General features: G+C 36.9%; 1 protein-coding gene across 2 annotated transcripts in view; it reads right to left on the bottom strand.

Annotated features, from left to right (window-relative positions):
* Positions 1 to 14,453, bottom strand: part of TMPRSS11A (transmembrane serine protease 11A) — a 51,520-nt gene extending 37,067 nt beyond the window's left edge. Inside the window, exons 1-3 of one of the 2 annotated variants that reach the window (XM_078148289.1) lie at positions 14,340 to 14,453; positions 11,707 to 11,829; positions 10,559 to 10,563 (exon numbers count right to left, since the gene is read on the bottom strand). In XM_078148289.1, coding sequence (XP_078004415.1) covers positions 10,559 to 10,563; positions 11,707 to 11,829; positions 14,340 to 14,451 — 240 coding nt within the window. In that variant the 5' untranslated portion in view covers positions 14,452 to 14,453. The remainder of the gene's footprint in view (positions 1 to 10,558; positions 10,564 to 11,706; positions 11,830 to 14,339) is intronic. The other variant, XM_020999836.2, reaches the window with a different exon arrangement.
* Positions 14,454 to 20,880: the final 6,427 nt, after the last annotated feature.

Genomic DNA, 20,880 nt, shown 5'->3' with positions numbered 1-20,880 from the left:
TATGGTTATTTAGAAGAAAAAGTAACTAGACAGAGACAGATTCAAAAAGAGGAGACCTTCCATGAAGGCTTTTACGGGTCTAATTTTTCTCTATAGACCATGAGGTCATTAACTGGGGGCAAGGGAATCAGGAAACACTCAGGGCCTTAGGAGAGAACTATAGGTTTGAATTAGTTCAATTGGTATAAAGCAAGGGACAGAAATACAGTTTCCTTGGCAATGGTTAGTCTTGACCTGTATTAATCTGATTATGTCACTGTGTGCCAGAGGGGAATAAAAGGCAGCTGTTTCCGTGCTACTGCTGTACATAATGTGCTGTCCGTGTTCTAGTAGCCCAGTACCCAAGTTGCATCTGGCACGTGCAAGTAGCACTGTTTGCCAGTGAACGCTGGATGGCAGCAACGTGTGTTGATTGTAAGAGTGTGTGAGAGCATTCTGCAGAGTTGTTCACATTGGCTACTAGGCTACAGGATATGCTGAGCATGCAAATAACTTGCTGGAATTATACTGGGAGGGACAAGACAAAATAGCTGTCACCTTATAAAAGGGCAAAAAAGAAAAGGAAGGCTCAGGTAAGGAAAAAAATGTTTTAGGATTTCTTTACTCAGCGTCAATGTTCATTTATTTGATCATTCATGGCATACTACAATACTTTAATGGATCTCATTTTCTTAAGTGTGAATATTCATTCTACTCTTATAAATAGTAACAGCTCTGTACTTTTTCTTGTGAATTCTTATCCATGTCTTCACACAAAATTTTCATAGATTGTAATAGTAATAACACACATTTGTATAACACTGAGAGGTTTACAAAGCACTTTCCTCACATCAGTCTTGTGAATTAAGTAATACTAGAACTGTTTCCATGTTAGACAATGAAATTGAGTCTCAGAGAAAGTAACTGAGTTGCTTACAGTCATGAATCTCATTGGTTGAAGAGTTGGGTCTCATGTGGGAGCACCAATTTCTCTCTTGAATAACTGCGAATTCCCCCAACATAGTGAAAAGTGATGTATCAGTCACTTATGTCATGTGTGGAGGACTCCAAAGGCTCTGGGTCCTGCTGACTTGGTCCCTTACTCCCGAGCTGAGTACCTGGATTTTTCTCATTCTCCTATGCTTATCTTGCTTGCACTACCCCTATTCCACAGCTAAGACACTCCTGGAAAAGTCTCTGGTTACACAGCCTCTGGCTACCAGTTGCTTACTCTTGACCCAATATTTCATCATACTACCTATTTGTTAATCTTGTGGGGGAGGTTGCCATCAATCTGTTTAAACTTGGAATATTGAAAGCTGCTCTACTAGCACACACGCCTTTGGGAATGCCCCCCCACCCCCGCCTCAATAGAACATGGTAGCCATATTACATGCCTATCTCCTTATGTACCTCCTCCAGTTAAAAAAAAATGGCAGATACTACAAATCACATTGGATACATGGCACATTTTTCCACTCATATTCTAAATTTTCATCATTTTGCATACAGCATAGTCACAGGTAATAATCTTAAACATCAGTACATTTGGAGACATAGAATACATAATATCTATATTGGAAATGCATAGGTTGTAGAAAGAAATATAATGCATAATTCACGGAATCCATAAGATAACAAAATTCACATATAGCACGCAGCTTCACATATCAATGCTTTAGATAAAGTATAAATCAATGCATACTATCGGGCTATGCATATAACCTTCTCCCCCATCACTCCTGGAGTATCTTAAGTTAGACTGACTCAATAGCTGTGTGATGTTGGGCAAGTTCACTTAAGTTTGCCTTAATTCACTGGAGAAGGAAATGGGTCGCAAAGAGTCAGGCATGACTGAACGACTGAACAACAATATGCCAAACACTATACCAAGTGCTATACAAATATTATCTCATTCAATCCTGACAACAATCTTGGGAGCTATGTGGTCTTATTGTGCCCATTTTATGGTTAAGATGAGGCAAGCAGGATGTGCGGCTTGACAGGAGTAATAGCTAAAATTATAATATGTAAAATTATGTACAAGTGTATATAATATAATTTGTAAATATATTTTATAAAAATATAATATATAAAAATTGTAATACGTAATAGCAAAAACCTAGCTGCCTTGGGATCACCATCATGTTCAACAGTGTAATTAATACCCTCTGATTTGAAGTCTTCTTGAAGATGATAATGTATAGTTTTAGACTTCTTTATTCTTGCCAAATTTACCATCTCCACAGTTTCCTCCTAAAATCCTGACCTTTGTGATCTTGGTAGAGAAGCCATAGATGAGAAATATTTCTCCCACAATACCTCGACAACTGTAGAAGCTTTCTGGTTGAATATACCTGTCAATACAGGTGAAGTAATCTGTCAACATCAGAATGTTGCTTATATTCATGTAGGGTTAACTCTATGCCACTATGAGAGACCAGAGTATGAGTTTTCTAGAGAAGTTCCATTAAGAATGGAGGTTCACCAACACAGAATACAATTGGCCTTCTAAGTCTCTATTAACAGCCCACAATACAGCTTCAGGCTTTCCATAGTTACATAGTCAATCGGAGTAAATCATCCTGAGCATTCAAAGGAATTGATCATAATGCATGAAAGACTCAGCTGATTGACTGATGGTGAAGTCTTAAAGTTGTTGGAGATAGTATCAAGAAAAAATAACTGTAAATGAAAGGCTTCCAAGAATATTCAGAAAGAGAATTTAAATTGGTTTAGTATCCAAATGAAGACAGTTTAGTTGTGACTTCATCAGTGACCTGTATTTAAATAAGGAAAACACCAAACTACCCAAGAAACATGGATGAAAAAATGAAAGAAAGTTAAACAGAGAGAACAAGGAACTACATGCCAAGAGTGTATTTAAAGACCAGTTTGTAAACTTCCCTTAAATGAATTCCTCCCACCATTGATGGCTTGGCAATTCATGACTTGTTGACTACAATACTGGATTAAATTCTTGACTCACCAGATGATATAATTCATCTAGCAAGGAAGCTTACTTGGAAAAACTACTGAGCCAAGCATTATTTCCATCTGTGACTTCTGGATTTTATGGGGGGGGAGACTGAGAAGGAAACAAATGTCATCCACAAAAGCAGGAGCTATAAGAATGGTATAGAAAAGATAACATTGGGTATAGAGGCAAACTTTTCTGACTCACTATGATAAAGAGACTTATGACTATGGCCTAACGAATATTGTTTGTATCCTTTAGGGACATGTGAGAGAAAAGCCTGAATATGATGATAAATTCATTACTGAATGCAGAAGATGCATAGTAGTGTTCTCTAAAGGACTGAGATAATTTCTCTTGGATCAAGGGCATATCACTTCATTTCTTTTATTTTTAAAAAATTATATTAATGCTGTGCCTTTTACTTTTCTACTCCCTGTATCTCCTGATATATTCCTTTCCATCCATAGTTTTATAGAAAAGATAGTTGAGATTCAGAGAGGGGTAGTAACTACTCTATGATAGCACAATTAGAGGCAGAGAATAGTACCCAGATCTCCTGACACTCTTTCTTTTCCTTCTCCCTCACTCTTGCCTGGTTCAGATATTTTTTCCCCTGCTACACTAAGTTTTGTCTCTTCAAATATTACAGTTCCCTCTTGGGTGAGATAATGCAATCACTTAACATTCTGCCTTACTTAATTCCTTATTTTTTATAACAATGAATGCAGCTCTTTCATTATAATTTTATACATTTGTTTTAACACTACCATATCTATAATAGTGAGACTGAGAGATATAGACCTGTATGGTTATCCAATATGCCTATCATTTACCATAAGTAATTGATTTGTCACTGGCATGACACTTCCTGATATACTCTGCTGAAGTGGGAGGAATGACAAGGAAGTATAAATGTTCTCAAAGTCATTCATGGGATGATATCGTCTTATGATGTCACTTGTCATGCAGGTGATATCCATTTCCTAGTATACAACATTAGGAAGGTCCCAAGTTCTTACTAGACCAATATGGCCTAACTCCACAATATAACAATATATCAAACGAAGAGATGCTATCACTACAAGGCTAACAAATGTTGGAGTCTCCCTTGATGTACTGATTGGCCTTATTAAAGATACGGAATAAGAATTAGAATGAATTTCCTTTTTGTCAGACTCTGACAATTTTACAACCTTAAGTTCCCAAGCTCTAACTGTAGGTTTGTTTTTTGGAGGTTTGTTTTTTAACTTTTTACCAACTTTAAAGAATTGACAGAATCAACAAGATAATGGCTCTAAATTTGCTGATGAGGAAACAATAAAGATAACCTTTGGGGAAATATGCTAACTTTTCTAGCATGCTGAGTACATTAAAATGATTAATTTGCTATGCATTTAGTAGGACACAACATGTACTGAGCACCCAGTAAGTAGAGAACTTCTTACTAAGCAGGCAGAGTGGGAAGTCACAACAGCTAGAGAAGATACAGTACCTGCCCCTGACGAGCTTAAATTTGATGGTGAACCTAATGACTTGGAAAATATCAGTGAGAAGAGATGTATTCCCTCCAACACAGCTGCACCTTTCTCACTAAGAGTACTAATTCAAACATTTTAAAAAACAGTTGAAACTCTTTGGCAAATGGTGATATATGAATTTTTATAACAAATGATCATCTTTCCTGAGCTTTCTACCTTAGCTCAATCTCTTATAGCACTGCATCCACAGCATATATGCCCAGGCCGTACTATTCCTAACTGAAGTTAAATGTAGTGGAGATACAGGTATTCATCTTCTCATTGGCACAATAGATAGAGTGGTAGACCCAGGAACAAGAAGATCTGAGTTCAAATCCAGCCTCAGACTGGGATTTCTTAACTAGGTCTTTTCCCATAGCAAGAATGCCTTCCTTAAAGGAACGTTCACTGCACTGTGATCTAATTTAAGTTCCTTACCCTTTGCTTCAAATTATTTCATCAAGCTGTTTTGCACTACCACATTCCCATTGTTTCCCAGGCAATAATCTTTATAACTTTCTAGCAAATTTGTTTAATGCTGTTTTGAGATTAATTTCTGTCTTCATCTCTGATCTCATTAAAAAGAAAGAGTTAACAGTTCAGAACTGTTCTGAGCAGAAAGAATAGACCATGATTTAATTTAGAGAAGGACTTTATCTATCTTCCTAATTTCCTTCTACCTTCAAAGATGGTAGTGTTTGCATTTGCCTAACAGAAGTTGATACATCTTAATCAATGGATAAAAATGAGACCATGAGGTAGAATGGGGAAAGAGAGAGGGGAAACAGAAATGAATATGAGATTATTTTTAAATTTCGTGTCAGGGAGAAAAGAGATGGAAAGCCAAAATGAAAGTCTTTATATTGGTTCAGGACTTCAGAAGAATCTTGGTTGCATGGGTGAAAATGTCAGAGCCAAGGCTCAAATTCCAGACTTCTGATCCCAAATTCAGTGTCCTTAATGCACTGCTGAGATATTTCACTCTTAAGTAATTTTAGTATTCTTGCACTCTGTGGCCCTATCTAAATTGAGAGCAGCCTGAATGATTAACACTGCATTACTGTAGGGGTTCTGTGAACCTCATGTAGTAATCACATAGGACACTTTGATGAAATGTTATCATTTATAATTTGTTTTTGAAGAGGACCAATGACATCATGGGGTGATGTCTTGATTTGCCCATGAACTAGATTTAAGTGAGGCAAAAGCGTACAAAGCATCAACCTCACTCTTTCTTCTAGAGTCATTGCAGTCCAGTGGCAAGGCAAAAGTCAAGAGGATTGGTGATGGCCTGGGATGAAGTGGAAGACATTGACATCTTCAATGTCTGACCAAACTCTAAGTGTTCTACAGTGCCTGCTTCTACCACCTTTATGGCTATAGGCACAAATTGTTCTCATCCAACTGTTCTGCCAACTGGATGTTCACGTGCTTGGAATAGGCATCTCCCCCAACCCCGTGTAGTCCATCTGCCAGGAAAGCTTGCTGTTATATAGGCTATAGCTTCCTGGAGCCACAGGTGAAATATATTTATATCTTGAGGGCAGCTAGGTGGTGCAGTGGATAGAGTGCTGGAAGACCTGAGTTCAAATCTTCCCTCAGATACTACTAGCTGTGTGACTCTGAGCAAGTCACTTAACCCTGTTCACCTCAATTTCCTCTTCTGTAAAATTATCTGGATAAGGAAATGGTAAACCACTCCAGTATCTTTGCCAAGAAAACTCCCCAAAATGGAGTCACAAAGATTTGGATATTACTGGAATGACTGAACAACAAATTTAAATTATGATCTCAGGAAACTTGGAAAAGCTGTCACTGTCCATGAGTAAAAACCCATTGTATTTTTTTTTCACTCTGCCCATTCACATCAGTAAATTCAAAGCCAAGAGGAAGAACAGGACATGCCAGCTTTCCTGCTTTAGCTATTAAGTTAGTATTCATATGGGACAGGGAAAAAAAAATCTGGCTTTATTCATTGGAATTTAGCAACAATGAACAGGAGTGGCCCAGTGAGAGGCATGAGTCTTTCTTGTAATTCCCTCAAGGTGAACTTGTACCAGAGAGAAACTTGCCTCGTAGAGACAAAGATAAACAGTTTAAAGCACTTCTTGACCCCTTCATTTTGTGCTGACCTCCCTTACACACAACTTAGCACTTAATTATACGCTGCTCTGTATTGTTTAGTTGGTGTTTTATGTATTCTTTTTGCCTGATTCTGTTAAGCTCTTGTAGGATTGAGATCATCATGTCTTTATCTTCTCTTTGCCCCATAGCACTGGGTACATAAAAGTTACACAAGAAGTACTTAACAACTGATCAATATTTACAAGAATCTCTCCTAGGCTAGGTTCTTGGAATATGATATTCTGGAGGGCAAAGGAGCTAGGATTACAAACAAGAATCACCTACCCAGCAAAATTGAGTATAATCCTTCAAGGGAAAAAATGGAAATTTAGTGAAATAGAGGATTTTCAAGAGGATGAAAAGACCAAAGCTGAACAGAAAATTTGACTTTCAAATACAAGACTCAAGAGAAGCATAAAAAGGTAAACAGGTAAGGGAAATCATAAAAGGACTTAATGAGGTTACATTGTTTACATTCCTACATGGGAAGATGATACTTGTAACTCATAAGAATTTTCTTATTATTAGGGCAGTTAGAAGAAGTATATATAGACAGAGGGCATAGGTGTGAATTGAATATGTAGGGATGATATCTAAAAAAAATTAGGAGGTAAGAAGGGAATATACTAGGAAAAAGGGAAAGAAAGAGGTAGAATGGAGTAAATTATCTCACATCAAAGAGGCAAGAAAAAGCTTTTATAGTAGAAGAGAAGAAAGGGGAGGTGAGGAGGAATGAGTGAACCTTATTCTTTTTTTTTTTAGGCAATTGGGGTTAAGTGACTTGCCCAGGGTCACATAGCTAGTAAGTGTCAAGTGTTTGGTCTGAGGCTGGATTTGAACTCAGAGGTTCTCCTGACTTCAGGGCCAGTGCTCTACCTACTGTGTCACCCAGCTGACCCAAAACAAGATTCCTCTTTAGCTAGACAATGGGGTTAAGTGACTTGCCCAGGGTCACACAGGAACTGTCAAGTGTCTAAGGGCAGATTTGAACTCAGGTCCTCCTGACTCCAGGGCCAGTGCTCCATCCACTATACCACCTAGTTGCCCCTAGTGAACCTTATTCTCATCAGAATTGGTTCAAAGAGGGAATAACATACATAATCAATTGAGTATAGAAATCTATTTTACCCTACAGGAAAGTAGAGGGGAAGTGGATAAAAGAGGGGAAGAGGAATGATAGAAGGGAGGGCAGATTAGGAGTAGTCAAAGACAAAACACTTTTGAGGAGGGACAGGGTGAAAGGACAGGGAGAATAGAATAAATGGGGGGAAATATGTGGAGGGGAAAATGCAGTTAGCAATAGTAACTGTGAAAAAAAATTTTGAAGTAAGTGTCTGATAAAGGCCTCATTTCTCAAACATTTAGAGAACCAAGGCAAATTTATAAAAGTAAGAGACATTCCCCAATTGATAAATGATCAAAAGATATGAACAATTTTCAGATGAAGTAATCAAATCTATCTATAGCCATATGAAAAAAGCTCTAACTCACTATTGATTGGATAAATTTAAATTAAAACAATTCTGAGGTACGAACTCTACCTATTAGAGGAACTAATAGAACAGAAAAAGAAAATGACAAATATTGGAGGGGATGTAGGAAAAATAAGACATTAGTACATTGTTGGTGGAGTTGTGACCTGATTCAACCATTCTGTAGAGCAATTTGGAACTATGTGCAAAGTGGTATAAAACCATGCATATCCTCTGACTCAGTCATACCACCATATCCCCAAAGAGATAAAAACAAAAAGGAAAAAGACCTATATGTACAAAAATAATTATAGCAGCTCTTTTCTAGTGGCAAAGAACTGGAAATTGAGGGGGTGCCCATCAATTGGGGAATGGCTGAACAAATTGTGGTTTGAGATTATGATGGAATACTATTGTGTTATAAGAAATGATGAGCAAGATGCTCTCAGAAAAACCTAGAAAGACTTATGTGAGCTAATGCACTATGTACAAAGTAACAGCAATATTATAACCCGTGAACAACTTAGCTACTCTCAGCAATACAATGATCCAAGACAACTCTGAAGGACTTATAATGAAAAAAGCTATACATTCCCAGATAAAGAACTGATTGTGTCTGAGTACAGATTGAAACATACTTTTTAAAACTTTATTTTTCTTGTTTGTTTGGTTTTTTTTGGTCAATGTTTTCTTTTTCAACATGACTAATATAGAAATGTTTGCATGACTACACATGTATAGCCTATATCAAATTACTTGCCTTCTCAATGAGGGGGTGAGGGTGGAAGGGAGTTTTAAAAATGATAAAAATTATTTTTACATGTAATTGGGGAAAAATAAAATACTAAATAAATTCTAGAAAAAAAAAAGAAAAAAGAAAAAGAAATAGTCCTGGACCAGAATTGGTTCAAAGAGGGAATAACATACATAATCAATTGAGTATAGAAACCTGAGTTACAGCTCTGGCTCTGCCATAATTCTGTGGGTAACTTTGAATTTAGTTTCCTCATTTGTAAAATGAGATTAGGGCAAGGGGTGTGGATTACTAATTACATTGGTACTAATCTAGGGTTGGAAGATTTTTGTTTTTAAATATTTTGATAACTATATTTAATATAATTAAGGTTTTTTTTGGTAACCCTGTGTACTTTTTGCATTCAAAAATAGAGATCCGTAGATGCCATCAGACTGCTAAAGGGGTCCATGATATATAAAAGAGGCTAACAACCCCTGGATTAGTTGCTTGTTTAAGGTCACTTCCAGCTCTAAGGCAATATGATTCCAAGTGCAGGTCTTTGGACTCCCAGCTCCAGGGTCTTGCTAATAGACAAAGATTTAGGAATTGGCATTAACAGTCTAGTTATAGTCACCTGAGCATTCTCTATTCTTCCTTTTATAGCTATATTCTCCTTTGTTCCATTTGTCAGGGGGTTATGATGGGGATTACGTTTAATTATTTGGTTCTTGGAAGCCCCCTCTTTTCTTTTTAAAGGGAATATCTTTAGGATCACTGAGGTCCTGAATAAAATATTTAAAATTGTGAAATGCTCAATTGTGGATTTATGAGGGATATTGGGTGAATGAAGTGAGAAGCATGATGGGAACTAGACTTTTGTAAGCTTCTTGATGTTTAGTCTGAATATTTCTAAATAAGTTCAAGCCTTTCGATTGCCTTGAGTAAGCCAGCCTGTTACATGACATCTATGGTTGGCATTTATTGTATAATAATATGATGAAATCACATATCTTTTGTGTAATTCACACATGTATAAGCTATAAAAATATATTTATTTGTGCTGAAGGCTACATAAAGTAGCCTTCCTACAAATATCAGTGCCATTATTGTCATAACTCATCTAATTGAGAAATGTCATGGTGTAGTGAAAAGAGCTCTGGATTGGAACCCTGTGTCACCTTTGATCACACAATCATTTCACTTCCTGGGCCTCAGTTTCCCCATATGTAAAATTATGTTTGGGTTTTTGTTTTTGGCTAGGCAATGGGGTTAAGTGACTTGCCCAGGGTCACACAGCTAGTAAGCATTAAGTGACTGAGGCCAGATTTGAACTCAAGTCCTCCTGACTCCAGGGTCAGTGCTCTATCCACTTCACCACCTAGCTGCCCACATATGTAAAATTATGGCAACAGACTATTCATATTTTTATTCCTGCCACTTAGCACAATGTCTGTCACATAGTAAATTTTTAATAAATGTTAACTTAACTTGATTCTGGCTGTAGTGGGTCTTTACTGCTGTCATTCATTCCAGTCATGTCCAACTCTTTGTGACCCCTTTTGGGGTTTTGTTGGCAAAAATCCTAGAATAGTTTGTCATTTCCTTTTCCAGCTCATTTTATAGAGAGTAAACTAAGGCAAATAGTTAAGTGACTTACCTGGGGTCACACAGCTAGCGCCTGAGGCCAGATCTGAACTCAGATCTTCCTGATTATAGGACAGGGGTTCTATCCACTGAACCAGTGACCTACCTGCCCTAGGGCGTGTAACAGCTTTTATAAATATTACATATTTATATCTAATGGTTCACTAAAAGTTTTGGGGTATTAAAGTCTACATAAGTTAGACTTTCTGTATCTGTAGTAGCTATATTCAACTTTACCTAACTGGTTCCCCCAATTCTTATTCTTTCCCTCATCTATCCATTATATCTTTCTTCTAGTGGCCTAAATTAGAATCAGTTACCTCTTAGTATTTCACTAAATCCTAGAGCTGGAGGAGGTTCTAGAAATTCCATAGTCTACTAGCCCTGTTGTGGAGTTGAGGCTATTCTTGCTGCATTACAGATCAAGAAACTAAGACTTAGAAATGTGAAATGAGTGGCTCAGCCACATGGAGGATGTGTGTCAGGACAAGACTTGAATACAAGTATGCTGACTACAAATTTAGAATAATTGGTAAAGATGTTTCCTCACTAAGACTTAGAAGAATCATAATTTTCATACCTCTCACATACTTATTACCTATTATAGTTATTTGCATGTAAGTTAAATACCTCTATTATATTTTAAATTCTACAAAGGAAAAGACTCTTTAAAAAATCCTTCTCTTATCACATGGAGGGTTGTTTAAGAAGTGATAGTTGAATGAATGAACATTTGTGAGATGTGTAGGAGGAAATGTGGTATAAAATTTAAAGCATCAGAATGTGAAATAAAAGATTTGGGTAGCAGTGCATACTCTGCTTCTCACTTGCTTTCAGAGTCATTGTATAAAAGCATTGAGTTCCAGAAATAGAAGGGCCCCTCGAACCTATGTAGTCTAACCCCAATATGAAGTTTAAATTCCCTCTACAAACCTTCCAGTGATGGGATACTTACTACCCCACAAAACAGTTGATTCCATCTTTGTATATTTCATTGTTTTTGTTCTTTGTACATTTCTAATGAGATAATATATGTAAAATATTTTTCAAACCTTAAAATATGCTACAAATGATCAGCTATTATGATACAAAAAATAACTGTAATAGATATGAACCATTAGGGCTTCACCAAATGGAATGGACTCCTGCTTGACCTGAGAGAATTTCATCATTCTCAAAATTCAGGATTTGAATTAGATTGTCTTTAGATTTCCTCCAACTAAATTTCTATGAAGAAAATAGAAAAATCTGGACCTACCAAAATTTCACTTATTTCACGTAAGTCCTTATAATGATATGCATAGCCTTGCTCAGTATTGGCATTCAACTGTACATCTGAAATTTTAAAGGTGCCATGATAATACTCCAGTTTCTGATCTGCATTGGAAAGAAAACAAAAGAAAAATAAGGATGAGATTTGGGCATAAGACCCTGAGTCTAGGAAGAAATATGTCTTAGACCCAGCACTAATAAAGGTTTGTACTGAGTCCATGATCAGGCCACTGTGATGCAATATTCTATTGTATATCTGTCCAGAAAGTTCCCTTTTTACTGGTGTCAAAATGGTTACTTTTTTTTTTGTTCATCAATAGGCTTATAAATGTGAATTTCTAATGAGCATAATGCAGCAATCCAAGAATGGGTGACTGAAAGTATGAAATTCAAACATCTGAGAGAGGGAAAGTATGTGTATAGATTAACTTTTGGAAGAAGTAAAAAAGTTAGGGGGTAATGGAGACAAGTAAAAAAGCTGGGAATAAGTTTAGTCTCAGTGTTCAAAAAGTTTAGTTTGAATTGTAGGTAGAACATGATTATAGAGACCTAACTCTTGACCTACAAAGGTCCATGATCTACATTTTTGGAAGGAATTCCTGAATCTTTGAGAACACAGACCCATTTGAATATTTAAGCATACCTTGAACTTACAGTTGAAGGCAAAAGTAAGGAGAGAAACAAATTTCTCTAGATGGTTATCTAGAGAAAAATTTGGTCCAGGATGGGGCTAGATCAGGGATTCTTAACGTTTTCTACGTCATGGATACCTTTGGAACTTTAGTGAAATCTATGAACCTTTTTTTAAAATAATGTCTTTGAATTAACAAAATAAAACACATAAGATTAGAAAGGAAAACCAAGTATCTTGAAATAAATATACCAAAATATTTTTAAAATGAGCTCATAAATCCCAGGTTAAAAGATGTAGGCCAGCTTCTAAGGTCTCATCCAAGACATGTAGAACTAAGGTGTATCTAATAAATACTTATTTTCAGATGGAATATCATTTGCCCCATAAAGAATCTTTATACTTCAAACTGCCTGCTTGTGTATAATTATGATGAATTTTTATTTTTCATTGACATTGTTGACCTATAATGTACATACTATTACATATAACTTCATTAATAATAAATAGTGTTTATATAGCACTTTAGGTTTTGAAAATTGCTTTATACAACTTATCTCATTTGATCCCCACAAAACCCTGCAAGGTAGGTGCTATTATTATCCCTGTATTGCAAATGAGGAAAATGAGGGTTGGAGAAGTTTACTTGTGAGTGTCACACTGCTAGTAATTCGCTGAGGCAGGATTTGAACTCAGGTCTTTCTGACTCCAGTCTAGCACTCTATCTACTGCAATATATAAATCTGAGTATAAAGAATTTGTACTTTTTGCTGCATAAAGCTAATGAACTTTTGTCCTTAAGTATTAAATGTATTTTGAAGATAATGCTTGTAGTGATTCTTGGTTTTTTACTCCTCTTTATAACCTTGCTATAATTAATTCTCAGACACATCAAAATAGTTTTTATTTGTTCAATTAGCTAATGAATACATACGTTGCTAGGGGTACTTTATCTCTGAGAAAGAGTACAGATAGGCTGTGGGACATAGGGAAAATGCCTGTGTTTTTAAGGTCATTTAGAGCTGCAAGAAAAAGGTCCACAAATCCTTAGGCAGCAACAATAGAAATGGAGATGAAAGCAGAGAGCTTGGGCCTTATATTTTACTAGGTACTAATGCATTGCAATTAATTTGCTAGATAATGTATACACTGAGCTCCATGGAGAAAGTTGCTACATAAAAAAGAAAGTTATTTATTCCCATGTGTATGTGCATGTCTGACATTAATAAGTGATAGAGAAAATATAATTTTAGTGAATTTTACTTAGGACATGGCCACAAATCAACATAAAATAAATACATCATTTCTGCCATAGTTCTTGATGTACAGAAAAGTTGGCAGAAAAAAAAGTATGTTATGAGAAAGGAGGTCTATGCCTTGCTGGCTTTGTGACATTGGGTAAGTCACAACCTTCCTGTGCTTTGGTTTCCTCGTATGTAAAATGAGGGGAATGGATTAAATGGACTTTGAGATTCCTTTCAGCTCTAGATCCATGGTTTTACAATCCCAGGAGATGAATGAATATGGAACAGTTTGTAACAAGTGCCTCATGTTTGTTTTTTCTTAAATGAATAAGGAATATTCCATATATATGCATATACATACATACATTTGTACACACATACATACATACATAACCTTTTATTGTTTGGAAGACAATAGCTAAGCTGATTAATTGTATCTTATGGGATTATAGGATTCAGAATTAGGAAATTACCTTAAAAATTCATTAATCCAACTCCCTTATTTTATGAATGAAGAAACTGAGGTCAAAGAGTTAAGTGCTTTGCCCAAGGTCACACAGCTAGCTGGGATCTAAATTCAGATCCTCCAATTCCAAATCCAGGGTATTCTCTACTAAACTAACAATCATTTCTGAAACAGCACCTAAAAGATCCCAATTTCATTATTTTCACATGCGTGTAGGGAAAAGTTATCTTGGGGGAAAAGAAATTAAGGAAATTTCCTTCCAAGTTATACTTACCAGCGACCAAGAAATGAACCAGAAGACCAACAGTTATGCCGGTAATCAATAGTCCTGCTATAACAATAAGGACAATCATCCATCGTTCCAAACCTCGGGTTTTTGTGCCCATTCCTGTTGGCCTAGAGGCAGAGGAGAGAGACAGCCATCAATAAATAATAAATCTCACAGTGATAGAACACAAGACTTTTTAGTCTCTGGAAATGCAAAAAAGTAGCTTAAACTCATTTGGCCAATGAATGAGAATTTGCTTGAGATCACAGCATTTAAAGAACAATAGCAATAATAATAACTAGTATTTATATAGCACTTTATAAACATTTTCTCATTTGATCCAAACAACAACTCTGGAAAATGGTACTACTTATTATCTTCATTTTATAGATGAGGAACCTGAGGCCAGCACAGGGTAAGTGACTTGCCTAGGGTCACACAAATGGCATATGTCTGAGGCAAGTCTTCATGACTCCCAGGACAGTGCGCTATGCACTGTGCACCCCTCTTGTCCTCATGCTTCATAGACACATATAATGCCAGTAGCCTTGTCTCTGTGCTGGGCAGGAGAGCTTCTCATAGTGCTACAATCCAACTTAGAATAGTTTTGCTAACCGTTACATAGAGAAGAAAGCATAATAGAGAGAAGTATGATAAAATCACCTACCACTGGCACCATTCACTTAAAAATTACTGTATTATTTTGGGACAGGTCACACTTACCTCCAAATACGGATTTTATAAAGTTGGAGTATGGCCTAAAATAGGTGTTATTTTTCAGGGTATATTTCTGAACTTTCTTAACAATATGGTAATCATGTGTAACCAATCATCCAGGACAAGAGGTAAACTGGCTGCAAAGTCCTTGGGGATTTGTAATTCTTCCCATTTTAGGAAGAGAGGAAACTGGAGATGGAATATGTGTGTGTGGGGGGGGTGATGCACTTGCATGGTATGTTTATATGTGTGTGTGTGTGGTGTGTGGGGACCAGGATAACAAGCAGAGAAGCATATGACTGTTGGGGGTTTTTATGTAACATTCATTCCAGTAGCAGGAATGCTGAGGGAATATCTTTTAAGAGGAAAGACTGGTTCTTATCCTATACTTGTCCTACTTCTGTGTATTTTTAAAAAATTATTGGAATTCTACATTTGCCACATTTTAATAATAATTTCATAAACACCCGTGACTGATTTTTTAAAGTTGTCTGCTGTGCTTTGTTTGCAACATGAAGGTGCTAGAGAGGGGCCTTTCCTAGTATAGGGCTGGAAGCTAAAACCTCATCCCATGGTTAGAGACTTCTTATCTGTAAATGGAGGAATAGACACAAACCAGTTCATAAGCTCAGAATTGCTTCAAGTCTGGGCTCTGTTGCATAAATTTACCTCATGGATGCAGACCAAGGTTTCACTTGTATAGCTTTGAAAAAATTCTTATGTTGTTGTATCAAACCATTAATTTATATTTTCCATCTTTCATCCATTTTTCATGTTTGCATGTTGTTTCCCCAGATAAATTATGTGGTCACTATCTTGGGGCCTCTCCTCTTTTCTCTCTACATTCTGTTTCTTGGTGACCGGTGGCTCGGCCCCCTTGAGCACAACTACTATGGGTAGGCTGGAGTCCCCCCAGGATTGTTAGACTTAGGTCTTCTGAGCAATGAAACGATCTAAGACAATTCCAAAATTTATTTATTTGGAAATGGAAGTGGAAAATGCTATCTACATCCGGAGAAAGAACTATGGAGTCTGAATGCAAATTGAAGCATATTATTTCCTCTTTTTTTTTTTTTACTGTTTTTTGTTTTTTCTTTCTCATGGTTTTTCCCTCTTGTTCTGATTCTTCTTTCACAACATGACTAATATAGAAATATGTTTAATATGATCATACATGTATAGCCTATATCAGATTGCATACCATCTTGGAGAGTGGGGAGTGGAGGAAGGAGAAAAATTTAGAACTCAAAATCTTACAAAAGCAAATGTTGATAACTAAAAATGAATAATTTTTTTTTTAAAAAAAGTGTGTGTTACTGTATCAAATTGATCATGGCAAAACTTCATGTGTGTTGCTGGTCAAAAATTTTACTTGAGGGAGTAGAATGAAAGATAAAAGAAAAGAGACAAAATTAATTCAAATGGTGAGAAAAAAAGGATAGTTTCAGCAAAGTGACAACCCCTAATAGTATTATAATTGATTGGGTAGAATGGAGGTGAAAGAGAAAAAAAGAGATGGTATTAAAATGGAGCTTTAGCTGATAAGCATAAAGAAGGGAGAAAACTAAGAATAGTTCCAGTGTGTAAAATAACTGATAATTATAAAGCTACATAAATGTAAGCTATTGTAATTTTATGCTGTGGAAAATTTCTATAAATATCAAATGGATTGATAGGAGAAAAGAGGAAAGACATTCAAGAGTAGCCAACCGTTAGATTCCACTATTCTAACCACTGTCTGTGATCTTGAAACACACAAAGATGAAAGACATTCTGATATAGGTTCATAAGATTTAGAACTGAACGGAATCTTAAAGATCATCCAGTCTAATACCTTCACTTTACAGATGAGTAAACTATAACTCAGAGATGTTAAATGTTGTCCATGGTCACATAGCTGTTAAATACCAGAAATGGATTTTGAACCTAGGTCTTCCTGACTCCAGGTCCAGTAATCTATATATTATACTAGGGCCCAGGGGTGGGGAACCTGTGGCCCGGAAGGCCTCAGGTGGCCTTCTAGGTCCTTGGGTGTGGCCTTTTGACAGAATTCAAGTTTTACAGAACAAATCTTTTTATTAAGGGATTTGTTCTGTGAAGTTTGAATTTAATCAAAGGGCCACACTTGAGAACCAAGAGGGCCACATTGGCTTTGAGGCTGCAAGTTCCCCACCCCTGTACAGGCTCACTTAGTGTAGACCACCATTTGAAAGAGAATTTTATAATATTCATTATACTTTCATCAAATTTGATTTTCCAACATTTTGAAGGGTGTGTAAGATCAGGGTAGGGTCATGTTACTTAAAGAAGAACCTAGTGGTTTTTTTCAATGAGTTTACAGATTGCAAAGAGAAACTTACACACCCTGAAAACCACAGAAGAATGGATTTTATTATGAATAATCAGGAATGGGATGTGTCTGTGCTTGAATATTTGTGGTCTATTACATTGGCACACAACCTTGTAGAAGCCAGAATCAATTTGATTGGGCTGAAAACCACATAAAACATCCACCTCATCTGATCTCTCCTTAATAGATTCAACAAACATTTCTTAGGCACTTCAAATGTGCACAGTGAACATGTGCATGGTGCTGAGCCCTGGAGAAAATACAGACATAGACAAGATGAAGTCCCTAATGCCATGAAATTTACGATTTAACAGGGAGACATTTACAAGTAACTATCATACAAAATGGCACACACATACATGAGTACAAAGTATTATTGAGGCCCAAGAAGAGAGAGATTATTTCCATTTAAGAGAAACCTGGAAGGCTTCATGGAACAGGTGGCATTTGAACTGAGGCTTAATGACTGGTAGGATTTCAAAAGGGAGAAAAGCAAGGGCAGGCAAAGACACAAAAGTGAGAGCACACAATCTGTGCTGAGGATAGCAAGCAGTCTAGTTTGGATAGGGCTTAAATTATGTGGAAAAAAGTAATTCATAATAAAAGTTGGAAAAGGCCTTTACTACCAAGAAAAGGAGTTTGTACTTTATGTGATCTCTAATAAGGAGTTATTGAAGGATTTTGAGCAGAAGCGTGACCTTATTACATCTATTTATAAGGAATAGTGACCAAACAATGTATGAAGGATGAATCCTAAGAGGAAGAGATTAGAGATAGAAAGAGCAATTTAGATAGTCCACTAAAGGATAAGTTGGTGGTAGTGAAAATAGAAAGAGATGAACTATTGCCAGAAGTATTGAGGAGGTAGAATGGATAAAAATTGATTAGATGGAGGATGTGAGTGCCACAGAAGAGTCAAAGGTAACGCCAAAACTTTGACCATGGATAGCAGAGTGAATGTTGGTACCACTAAAAGAAATAGGGATGCCAGAAGGAAGAACAGGTTTTGTATAGAAATTCAGTCACAGTTAAGATTAACTTGTTGAATTTAAAACTCTAGTGGGGCGGTAGAGCCAAGATGGTGGAGAAAAGGCAGTGACTAGCCTAAGCTCTTCCCCAAACCCTTCTAAACACCTTTAAATAGTGCCATAAAATAATTCCTGGAGCATCAGAACCCACAAAAGGATGGAGTGAAATAATTTTCTAGCCAAAGACAACTTAGAAGGTCAGCAGGAAATGTCTATCATACCGGGTTGAGAATGGAGCACAGTCTAGAACAGGCTGAGCCAGGCCAGACCCAGGAAACCAGGAGCAGGCCTTGGGATCCACTGAATCAGCAGCAGTAGCTGTTGCTTCTGGAGCTTTTAGCCCACAGACAATAAGGGTTGTCGAACAATGGGTGAGAAGGAGATTACAGGGGTCATTTTACTAGCACTGAGGCAGGACTCTTTTGCTTTGCCCATACTTGGATCTGGGTCCCAGTCCTGGGTGGCAGTCTCAGGGCGAGAAGTACTAGCATAGCAGAACTCATGGCCACAGTGGAGGGCAGACCCTTGTCACAATTCCAGGGCAGAAAAGAGTTCTTGTGGTCGCTCACAGGCCAGGAGGGTAGTAAGCACCTCTCCTTAGATTATACCAACTTGGAAGAACTGAAAACTTATAGGTCTCTAGAAGCAGTTCTGAAAACACTTGCACAAAACCCCTGAAGCTTAGGACACTGTGTCCTCTATCCTGGAAGCAGAGCCCCGCTTTAACAAGGCATTAAAAGTAAAAAAAAAAAATAGTCTAGGGAAATGCGCAAACAACAGAAATGCTAATGAGACATCTAAGTATAGATACCATGTAATAATTATAGGATCATAAAGTTCTTGGACTTTAGAGTGGGAAGAGACACTAGAGGTCATGAAGCTCTGGAGTTAGAGGCCCCCGGTTCAAATTCTAACAATAGTGTGACTTTGGACAAGTCATTTAATCTCCCTTGATCTCATCTCTGAACAAGGGGATCAGGCTAGATGGTCTCTGAGGTTCCTTGTTACTCTAAATCTTTGTTCCTATGACCTAGTCCAACCTCACAGTTTTATAAATAATTAATATTTATATAGCTACATGTTTTCCCCAGTTACCTTGAGAAGTAGGTGTGTTTTACAGATGAGAAAACTATGTCTCAGACATAGTTAAGTGAATATGCTCAGATTACATTATTACTGAATGTAACAGTCAGTACTTAAATCCAATTCTTGATTCTACGACCAAGTGCTCTTTCTACTAAACTACACCATAAGGGGCAGAGGCATAACTAGGTGGTACAATATCAAGTGTGTACTATTTTTTTTTTCAAAAAAGTTTGGAAGTGAATGGGAGGAAAGAGTGGAAATGGTAGGCTAATGGAAGAGATGGGTGTTGTGATTGGACATACCTCAATGTATTTATATGCAGATGAGAAGGAACCCATCTTTAATACTTGTTACTACACAAATTACTCTTCTTTGGGATAGATGATTAATTGCACCCCTATTTTATTCCAATCAGCATTAACCAGTTTGATATGATTTCACAGGAGCAGTGATTATAAATTCTGTATATTAGGCTCCAGAGTTTCAAACTGCAGGTTGTAAGTTTACTTGCTTAATCATAGTAAACTAACTAGAAGACCCCCACCTTGCCTTGTTATGGCAAGCAAGCCCAGTGTAACAAAGATGACTCCATGGCATAGAAAGTTCCCTAGCTATTTTTTGTTTCCCCACCATCCCTCAGTCCTCCAATGATTTTTTGTTGTCTCTTCCCTTGCCATCTCTCTATTTCCCAACATGGGGAGATGGCCATGAACATTTGGCCAATAAGTGACCCCAGTTGCCAGCCTGTGGCCTGCCTTTCCACTTCCCCAGCAGCCCATGTAGATGTTTTGACATCTGTTTATCAGTCCAACACATGGGTCTGCTCATTGACTCTTTGACAACCAATGGGAATTTATATTTTGTGTAGACCTTCCTGGAAGGTCAAGGGCAAGTTCTATCAATCAATGGGATTCTGTATTTTTAGTTTGCTTTGTCTGTATTGTTTGGATATCAAGCACTATAAAACTAAAACCATGGAGGAAGAGGACATCAAAGATCATGAGGAAGATCTGAAGTTTCATTCATTGGAGGGAACCTAGTCCTTTTAATAAATGGTTAATGGTTCAGCTCTGCTTCAGTGGTTTTTCTTGCAAATTGGACAATTTTGGACCCCACACCTTAAGACAATACTTTTGACTTATTCTATTCTTGTTTTAAGCTGTGTAACTTTTATTATTTTATCTACTAGTTCTAATAATTTTATTTGTACTTCGTTGCTCTGGTATTCTTTAGAAATTGCTTTATGTGAAATTATTTTTGTATAAGCATATTGAAAGTGTTGCTTGATGCAAAAAACCCAAACCTAACACCTTACCATTATTTTAAATACTGATAATTTCTTGGTTATGTTGTGTGACTGTAAATC

This window comes from Phascolarctos cinereus, unplaced genomic scaffold, assembly GCF_003287225.1.
Source record: "Phascolarctos cinereus isolate Bilbo 61053 unplaced genomic scaffold, phaCin_HiC Scaffold_9;HRSCAF=440, whole genome shotgun sequence".
NCBI lineage: Eukaryota > Metazoa > Chordata > Mammalia > Diprotodontia > Phascolarctidae > Phascolarctos > Phascolarctos cinereus.
The sequence above is the reverse complement of the archived record's forward strand: the minus strand, read 5'-3'. Positions and strand labels throughout refer to the sequence as shown.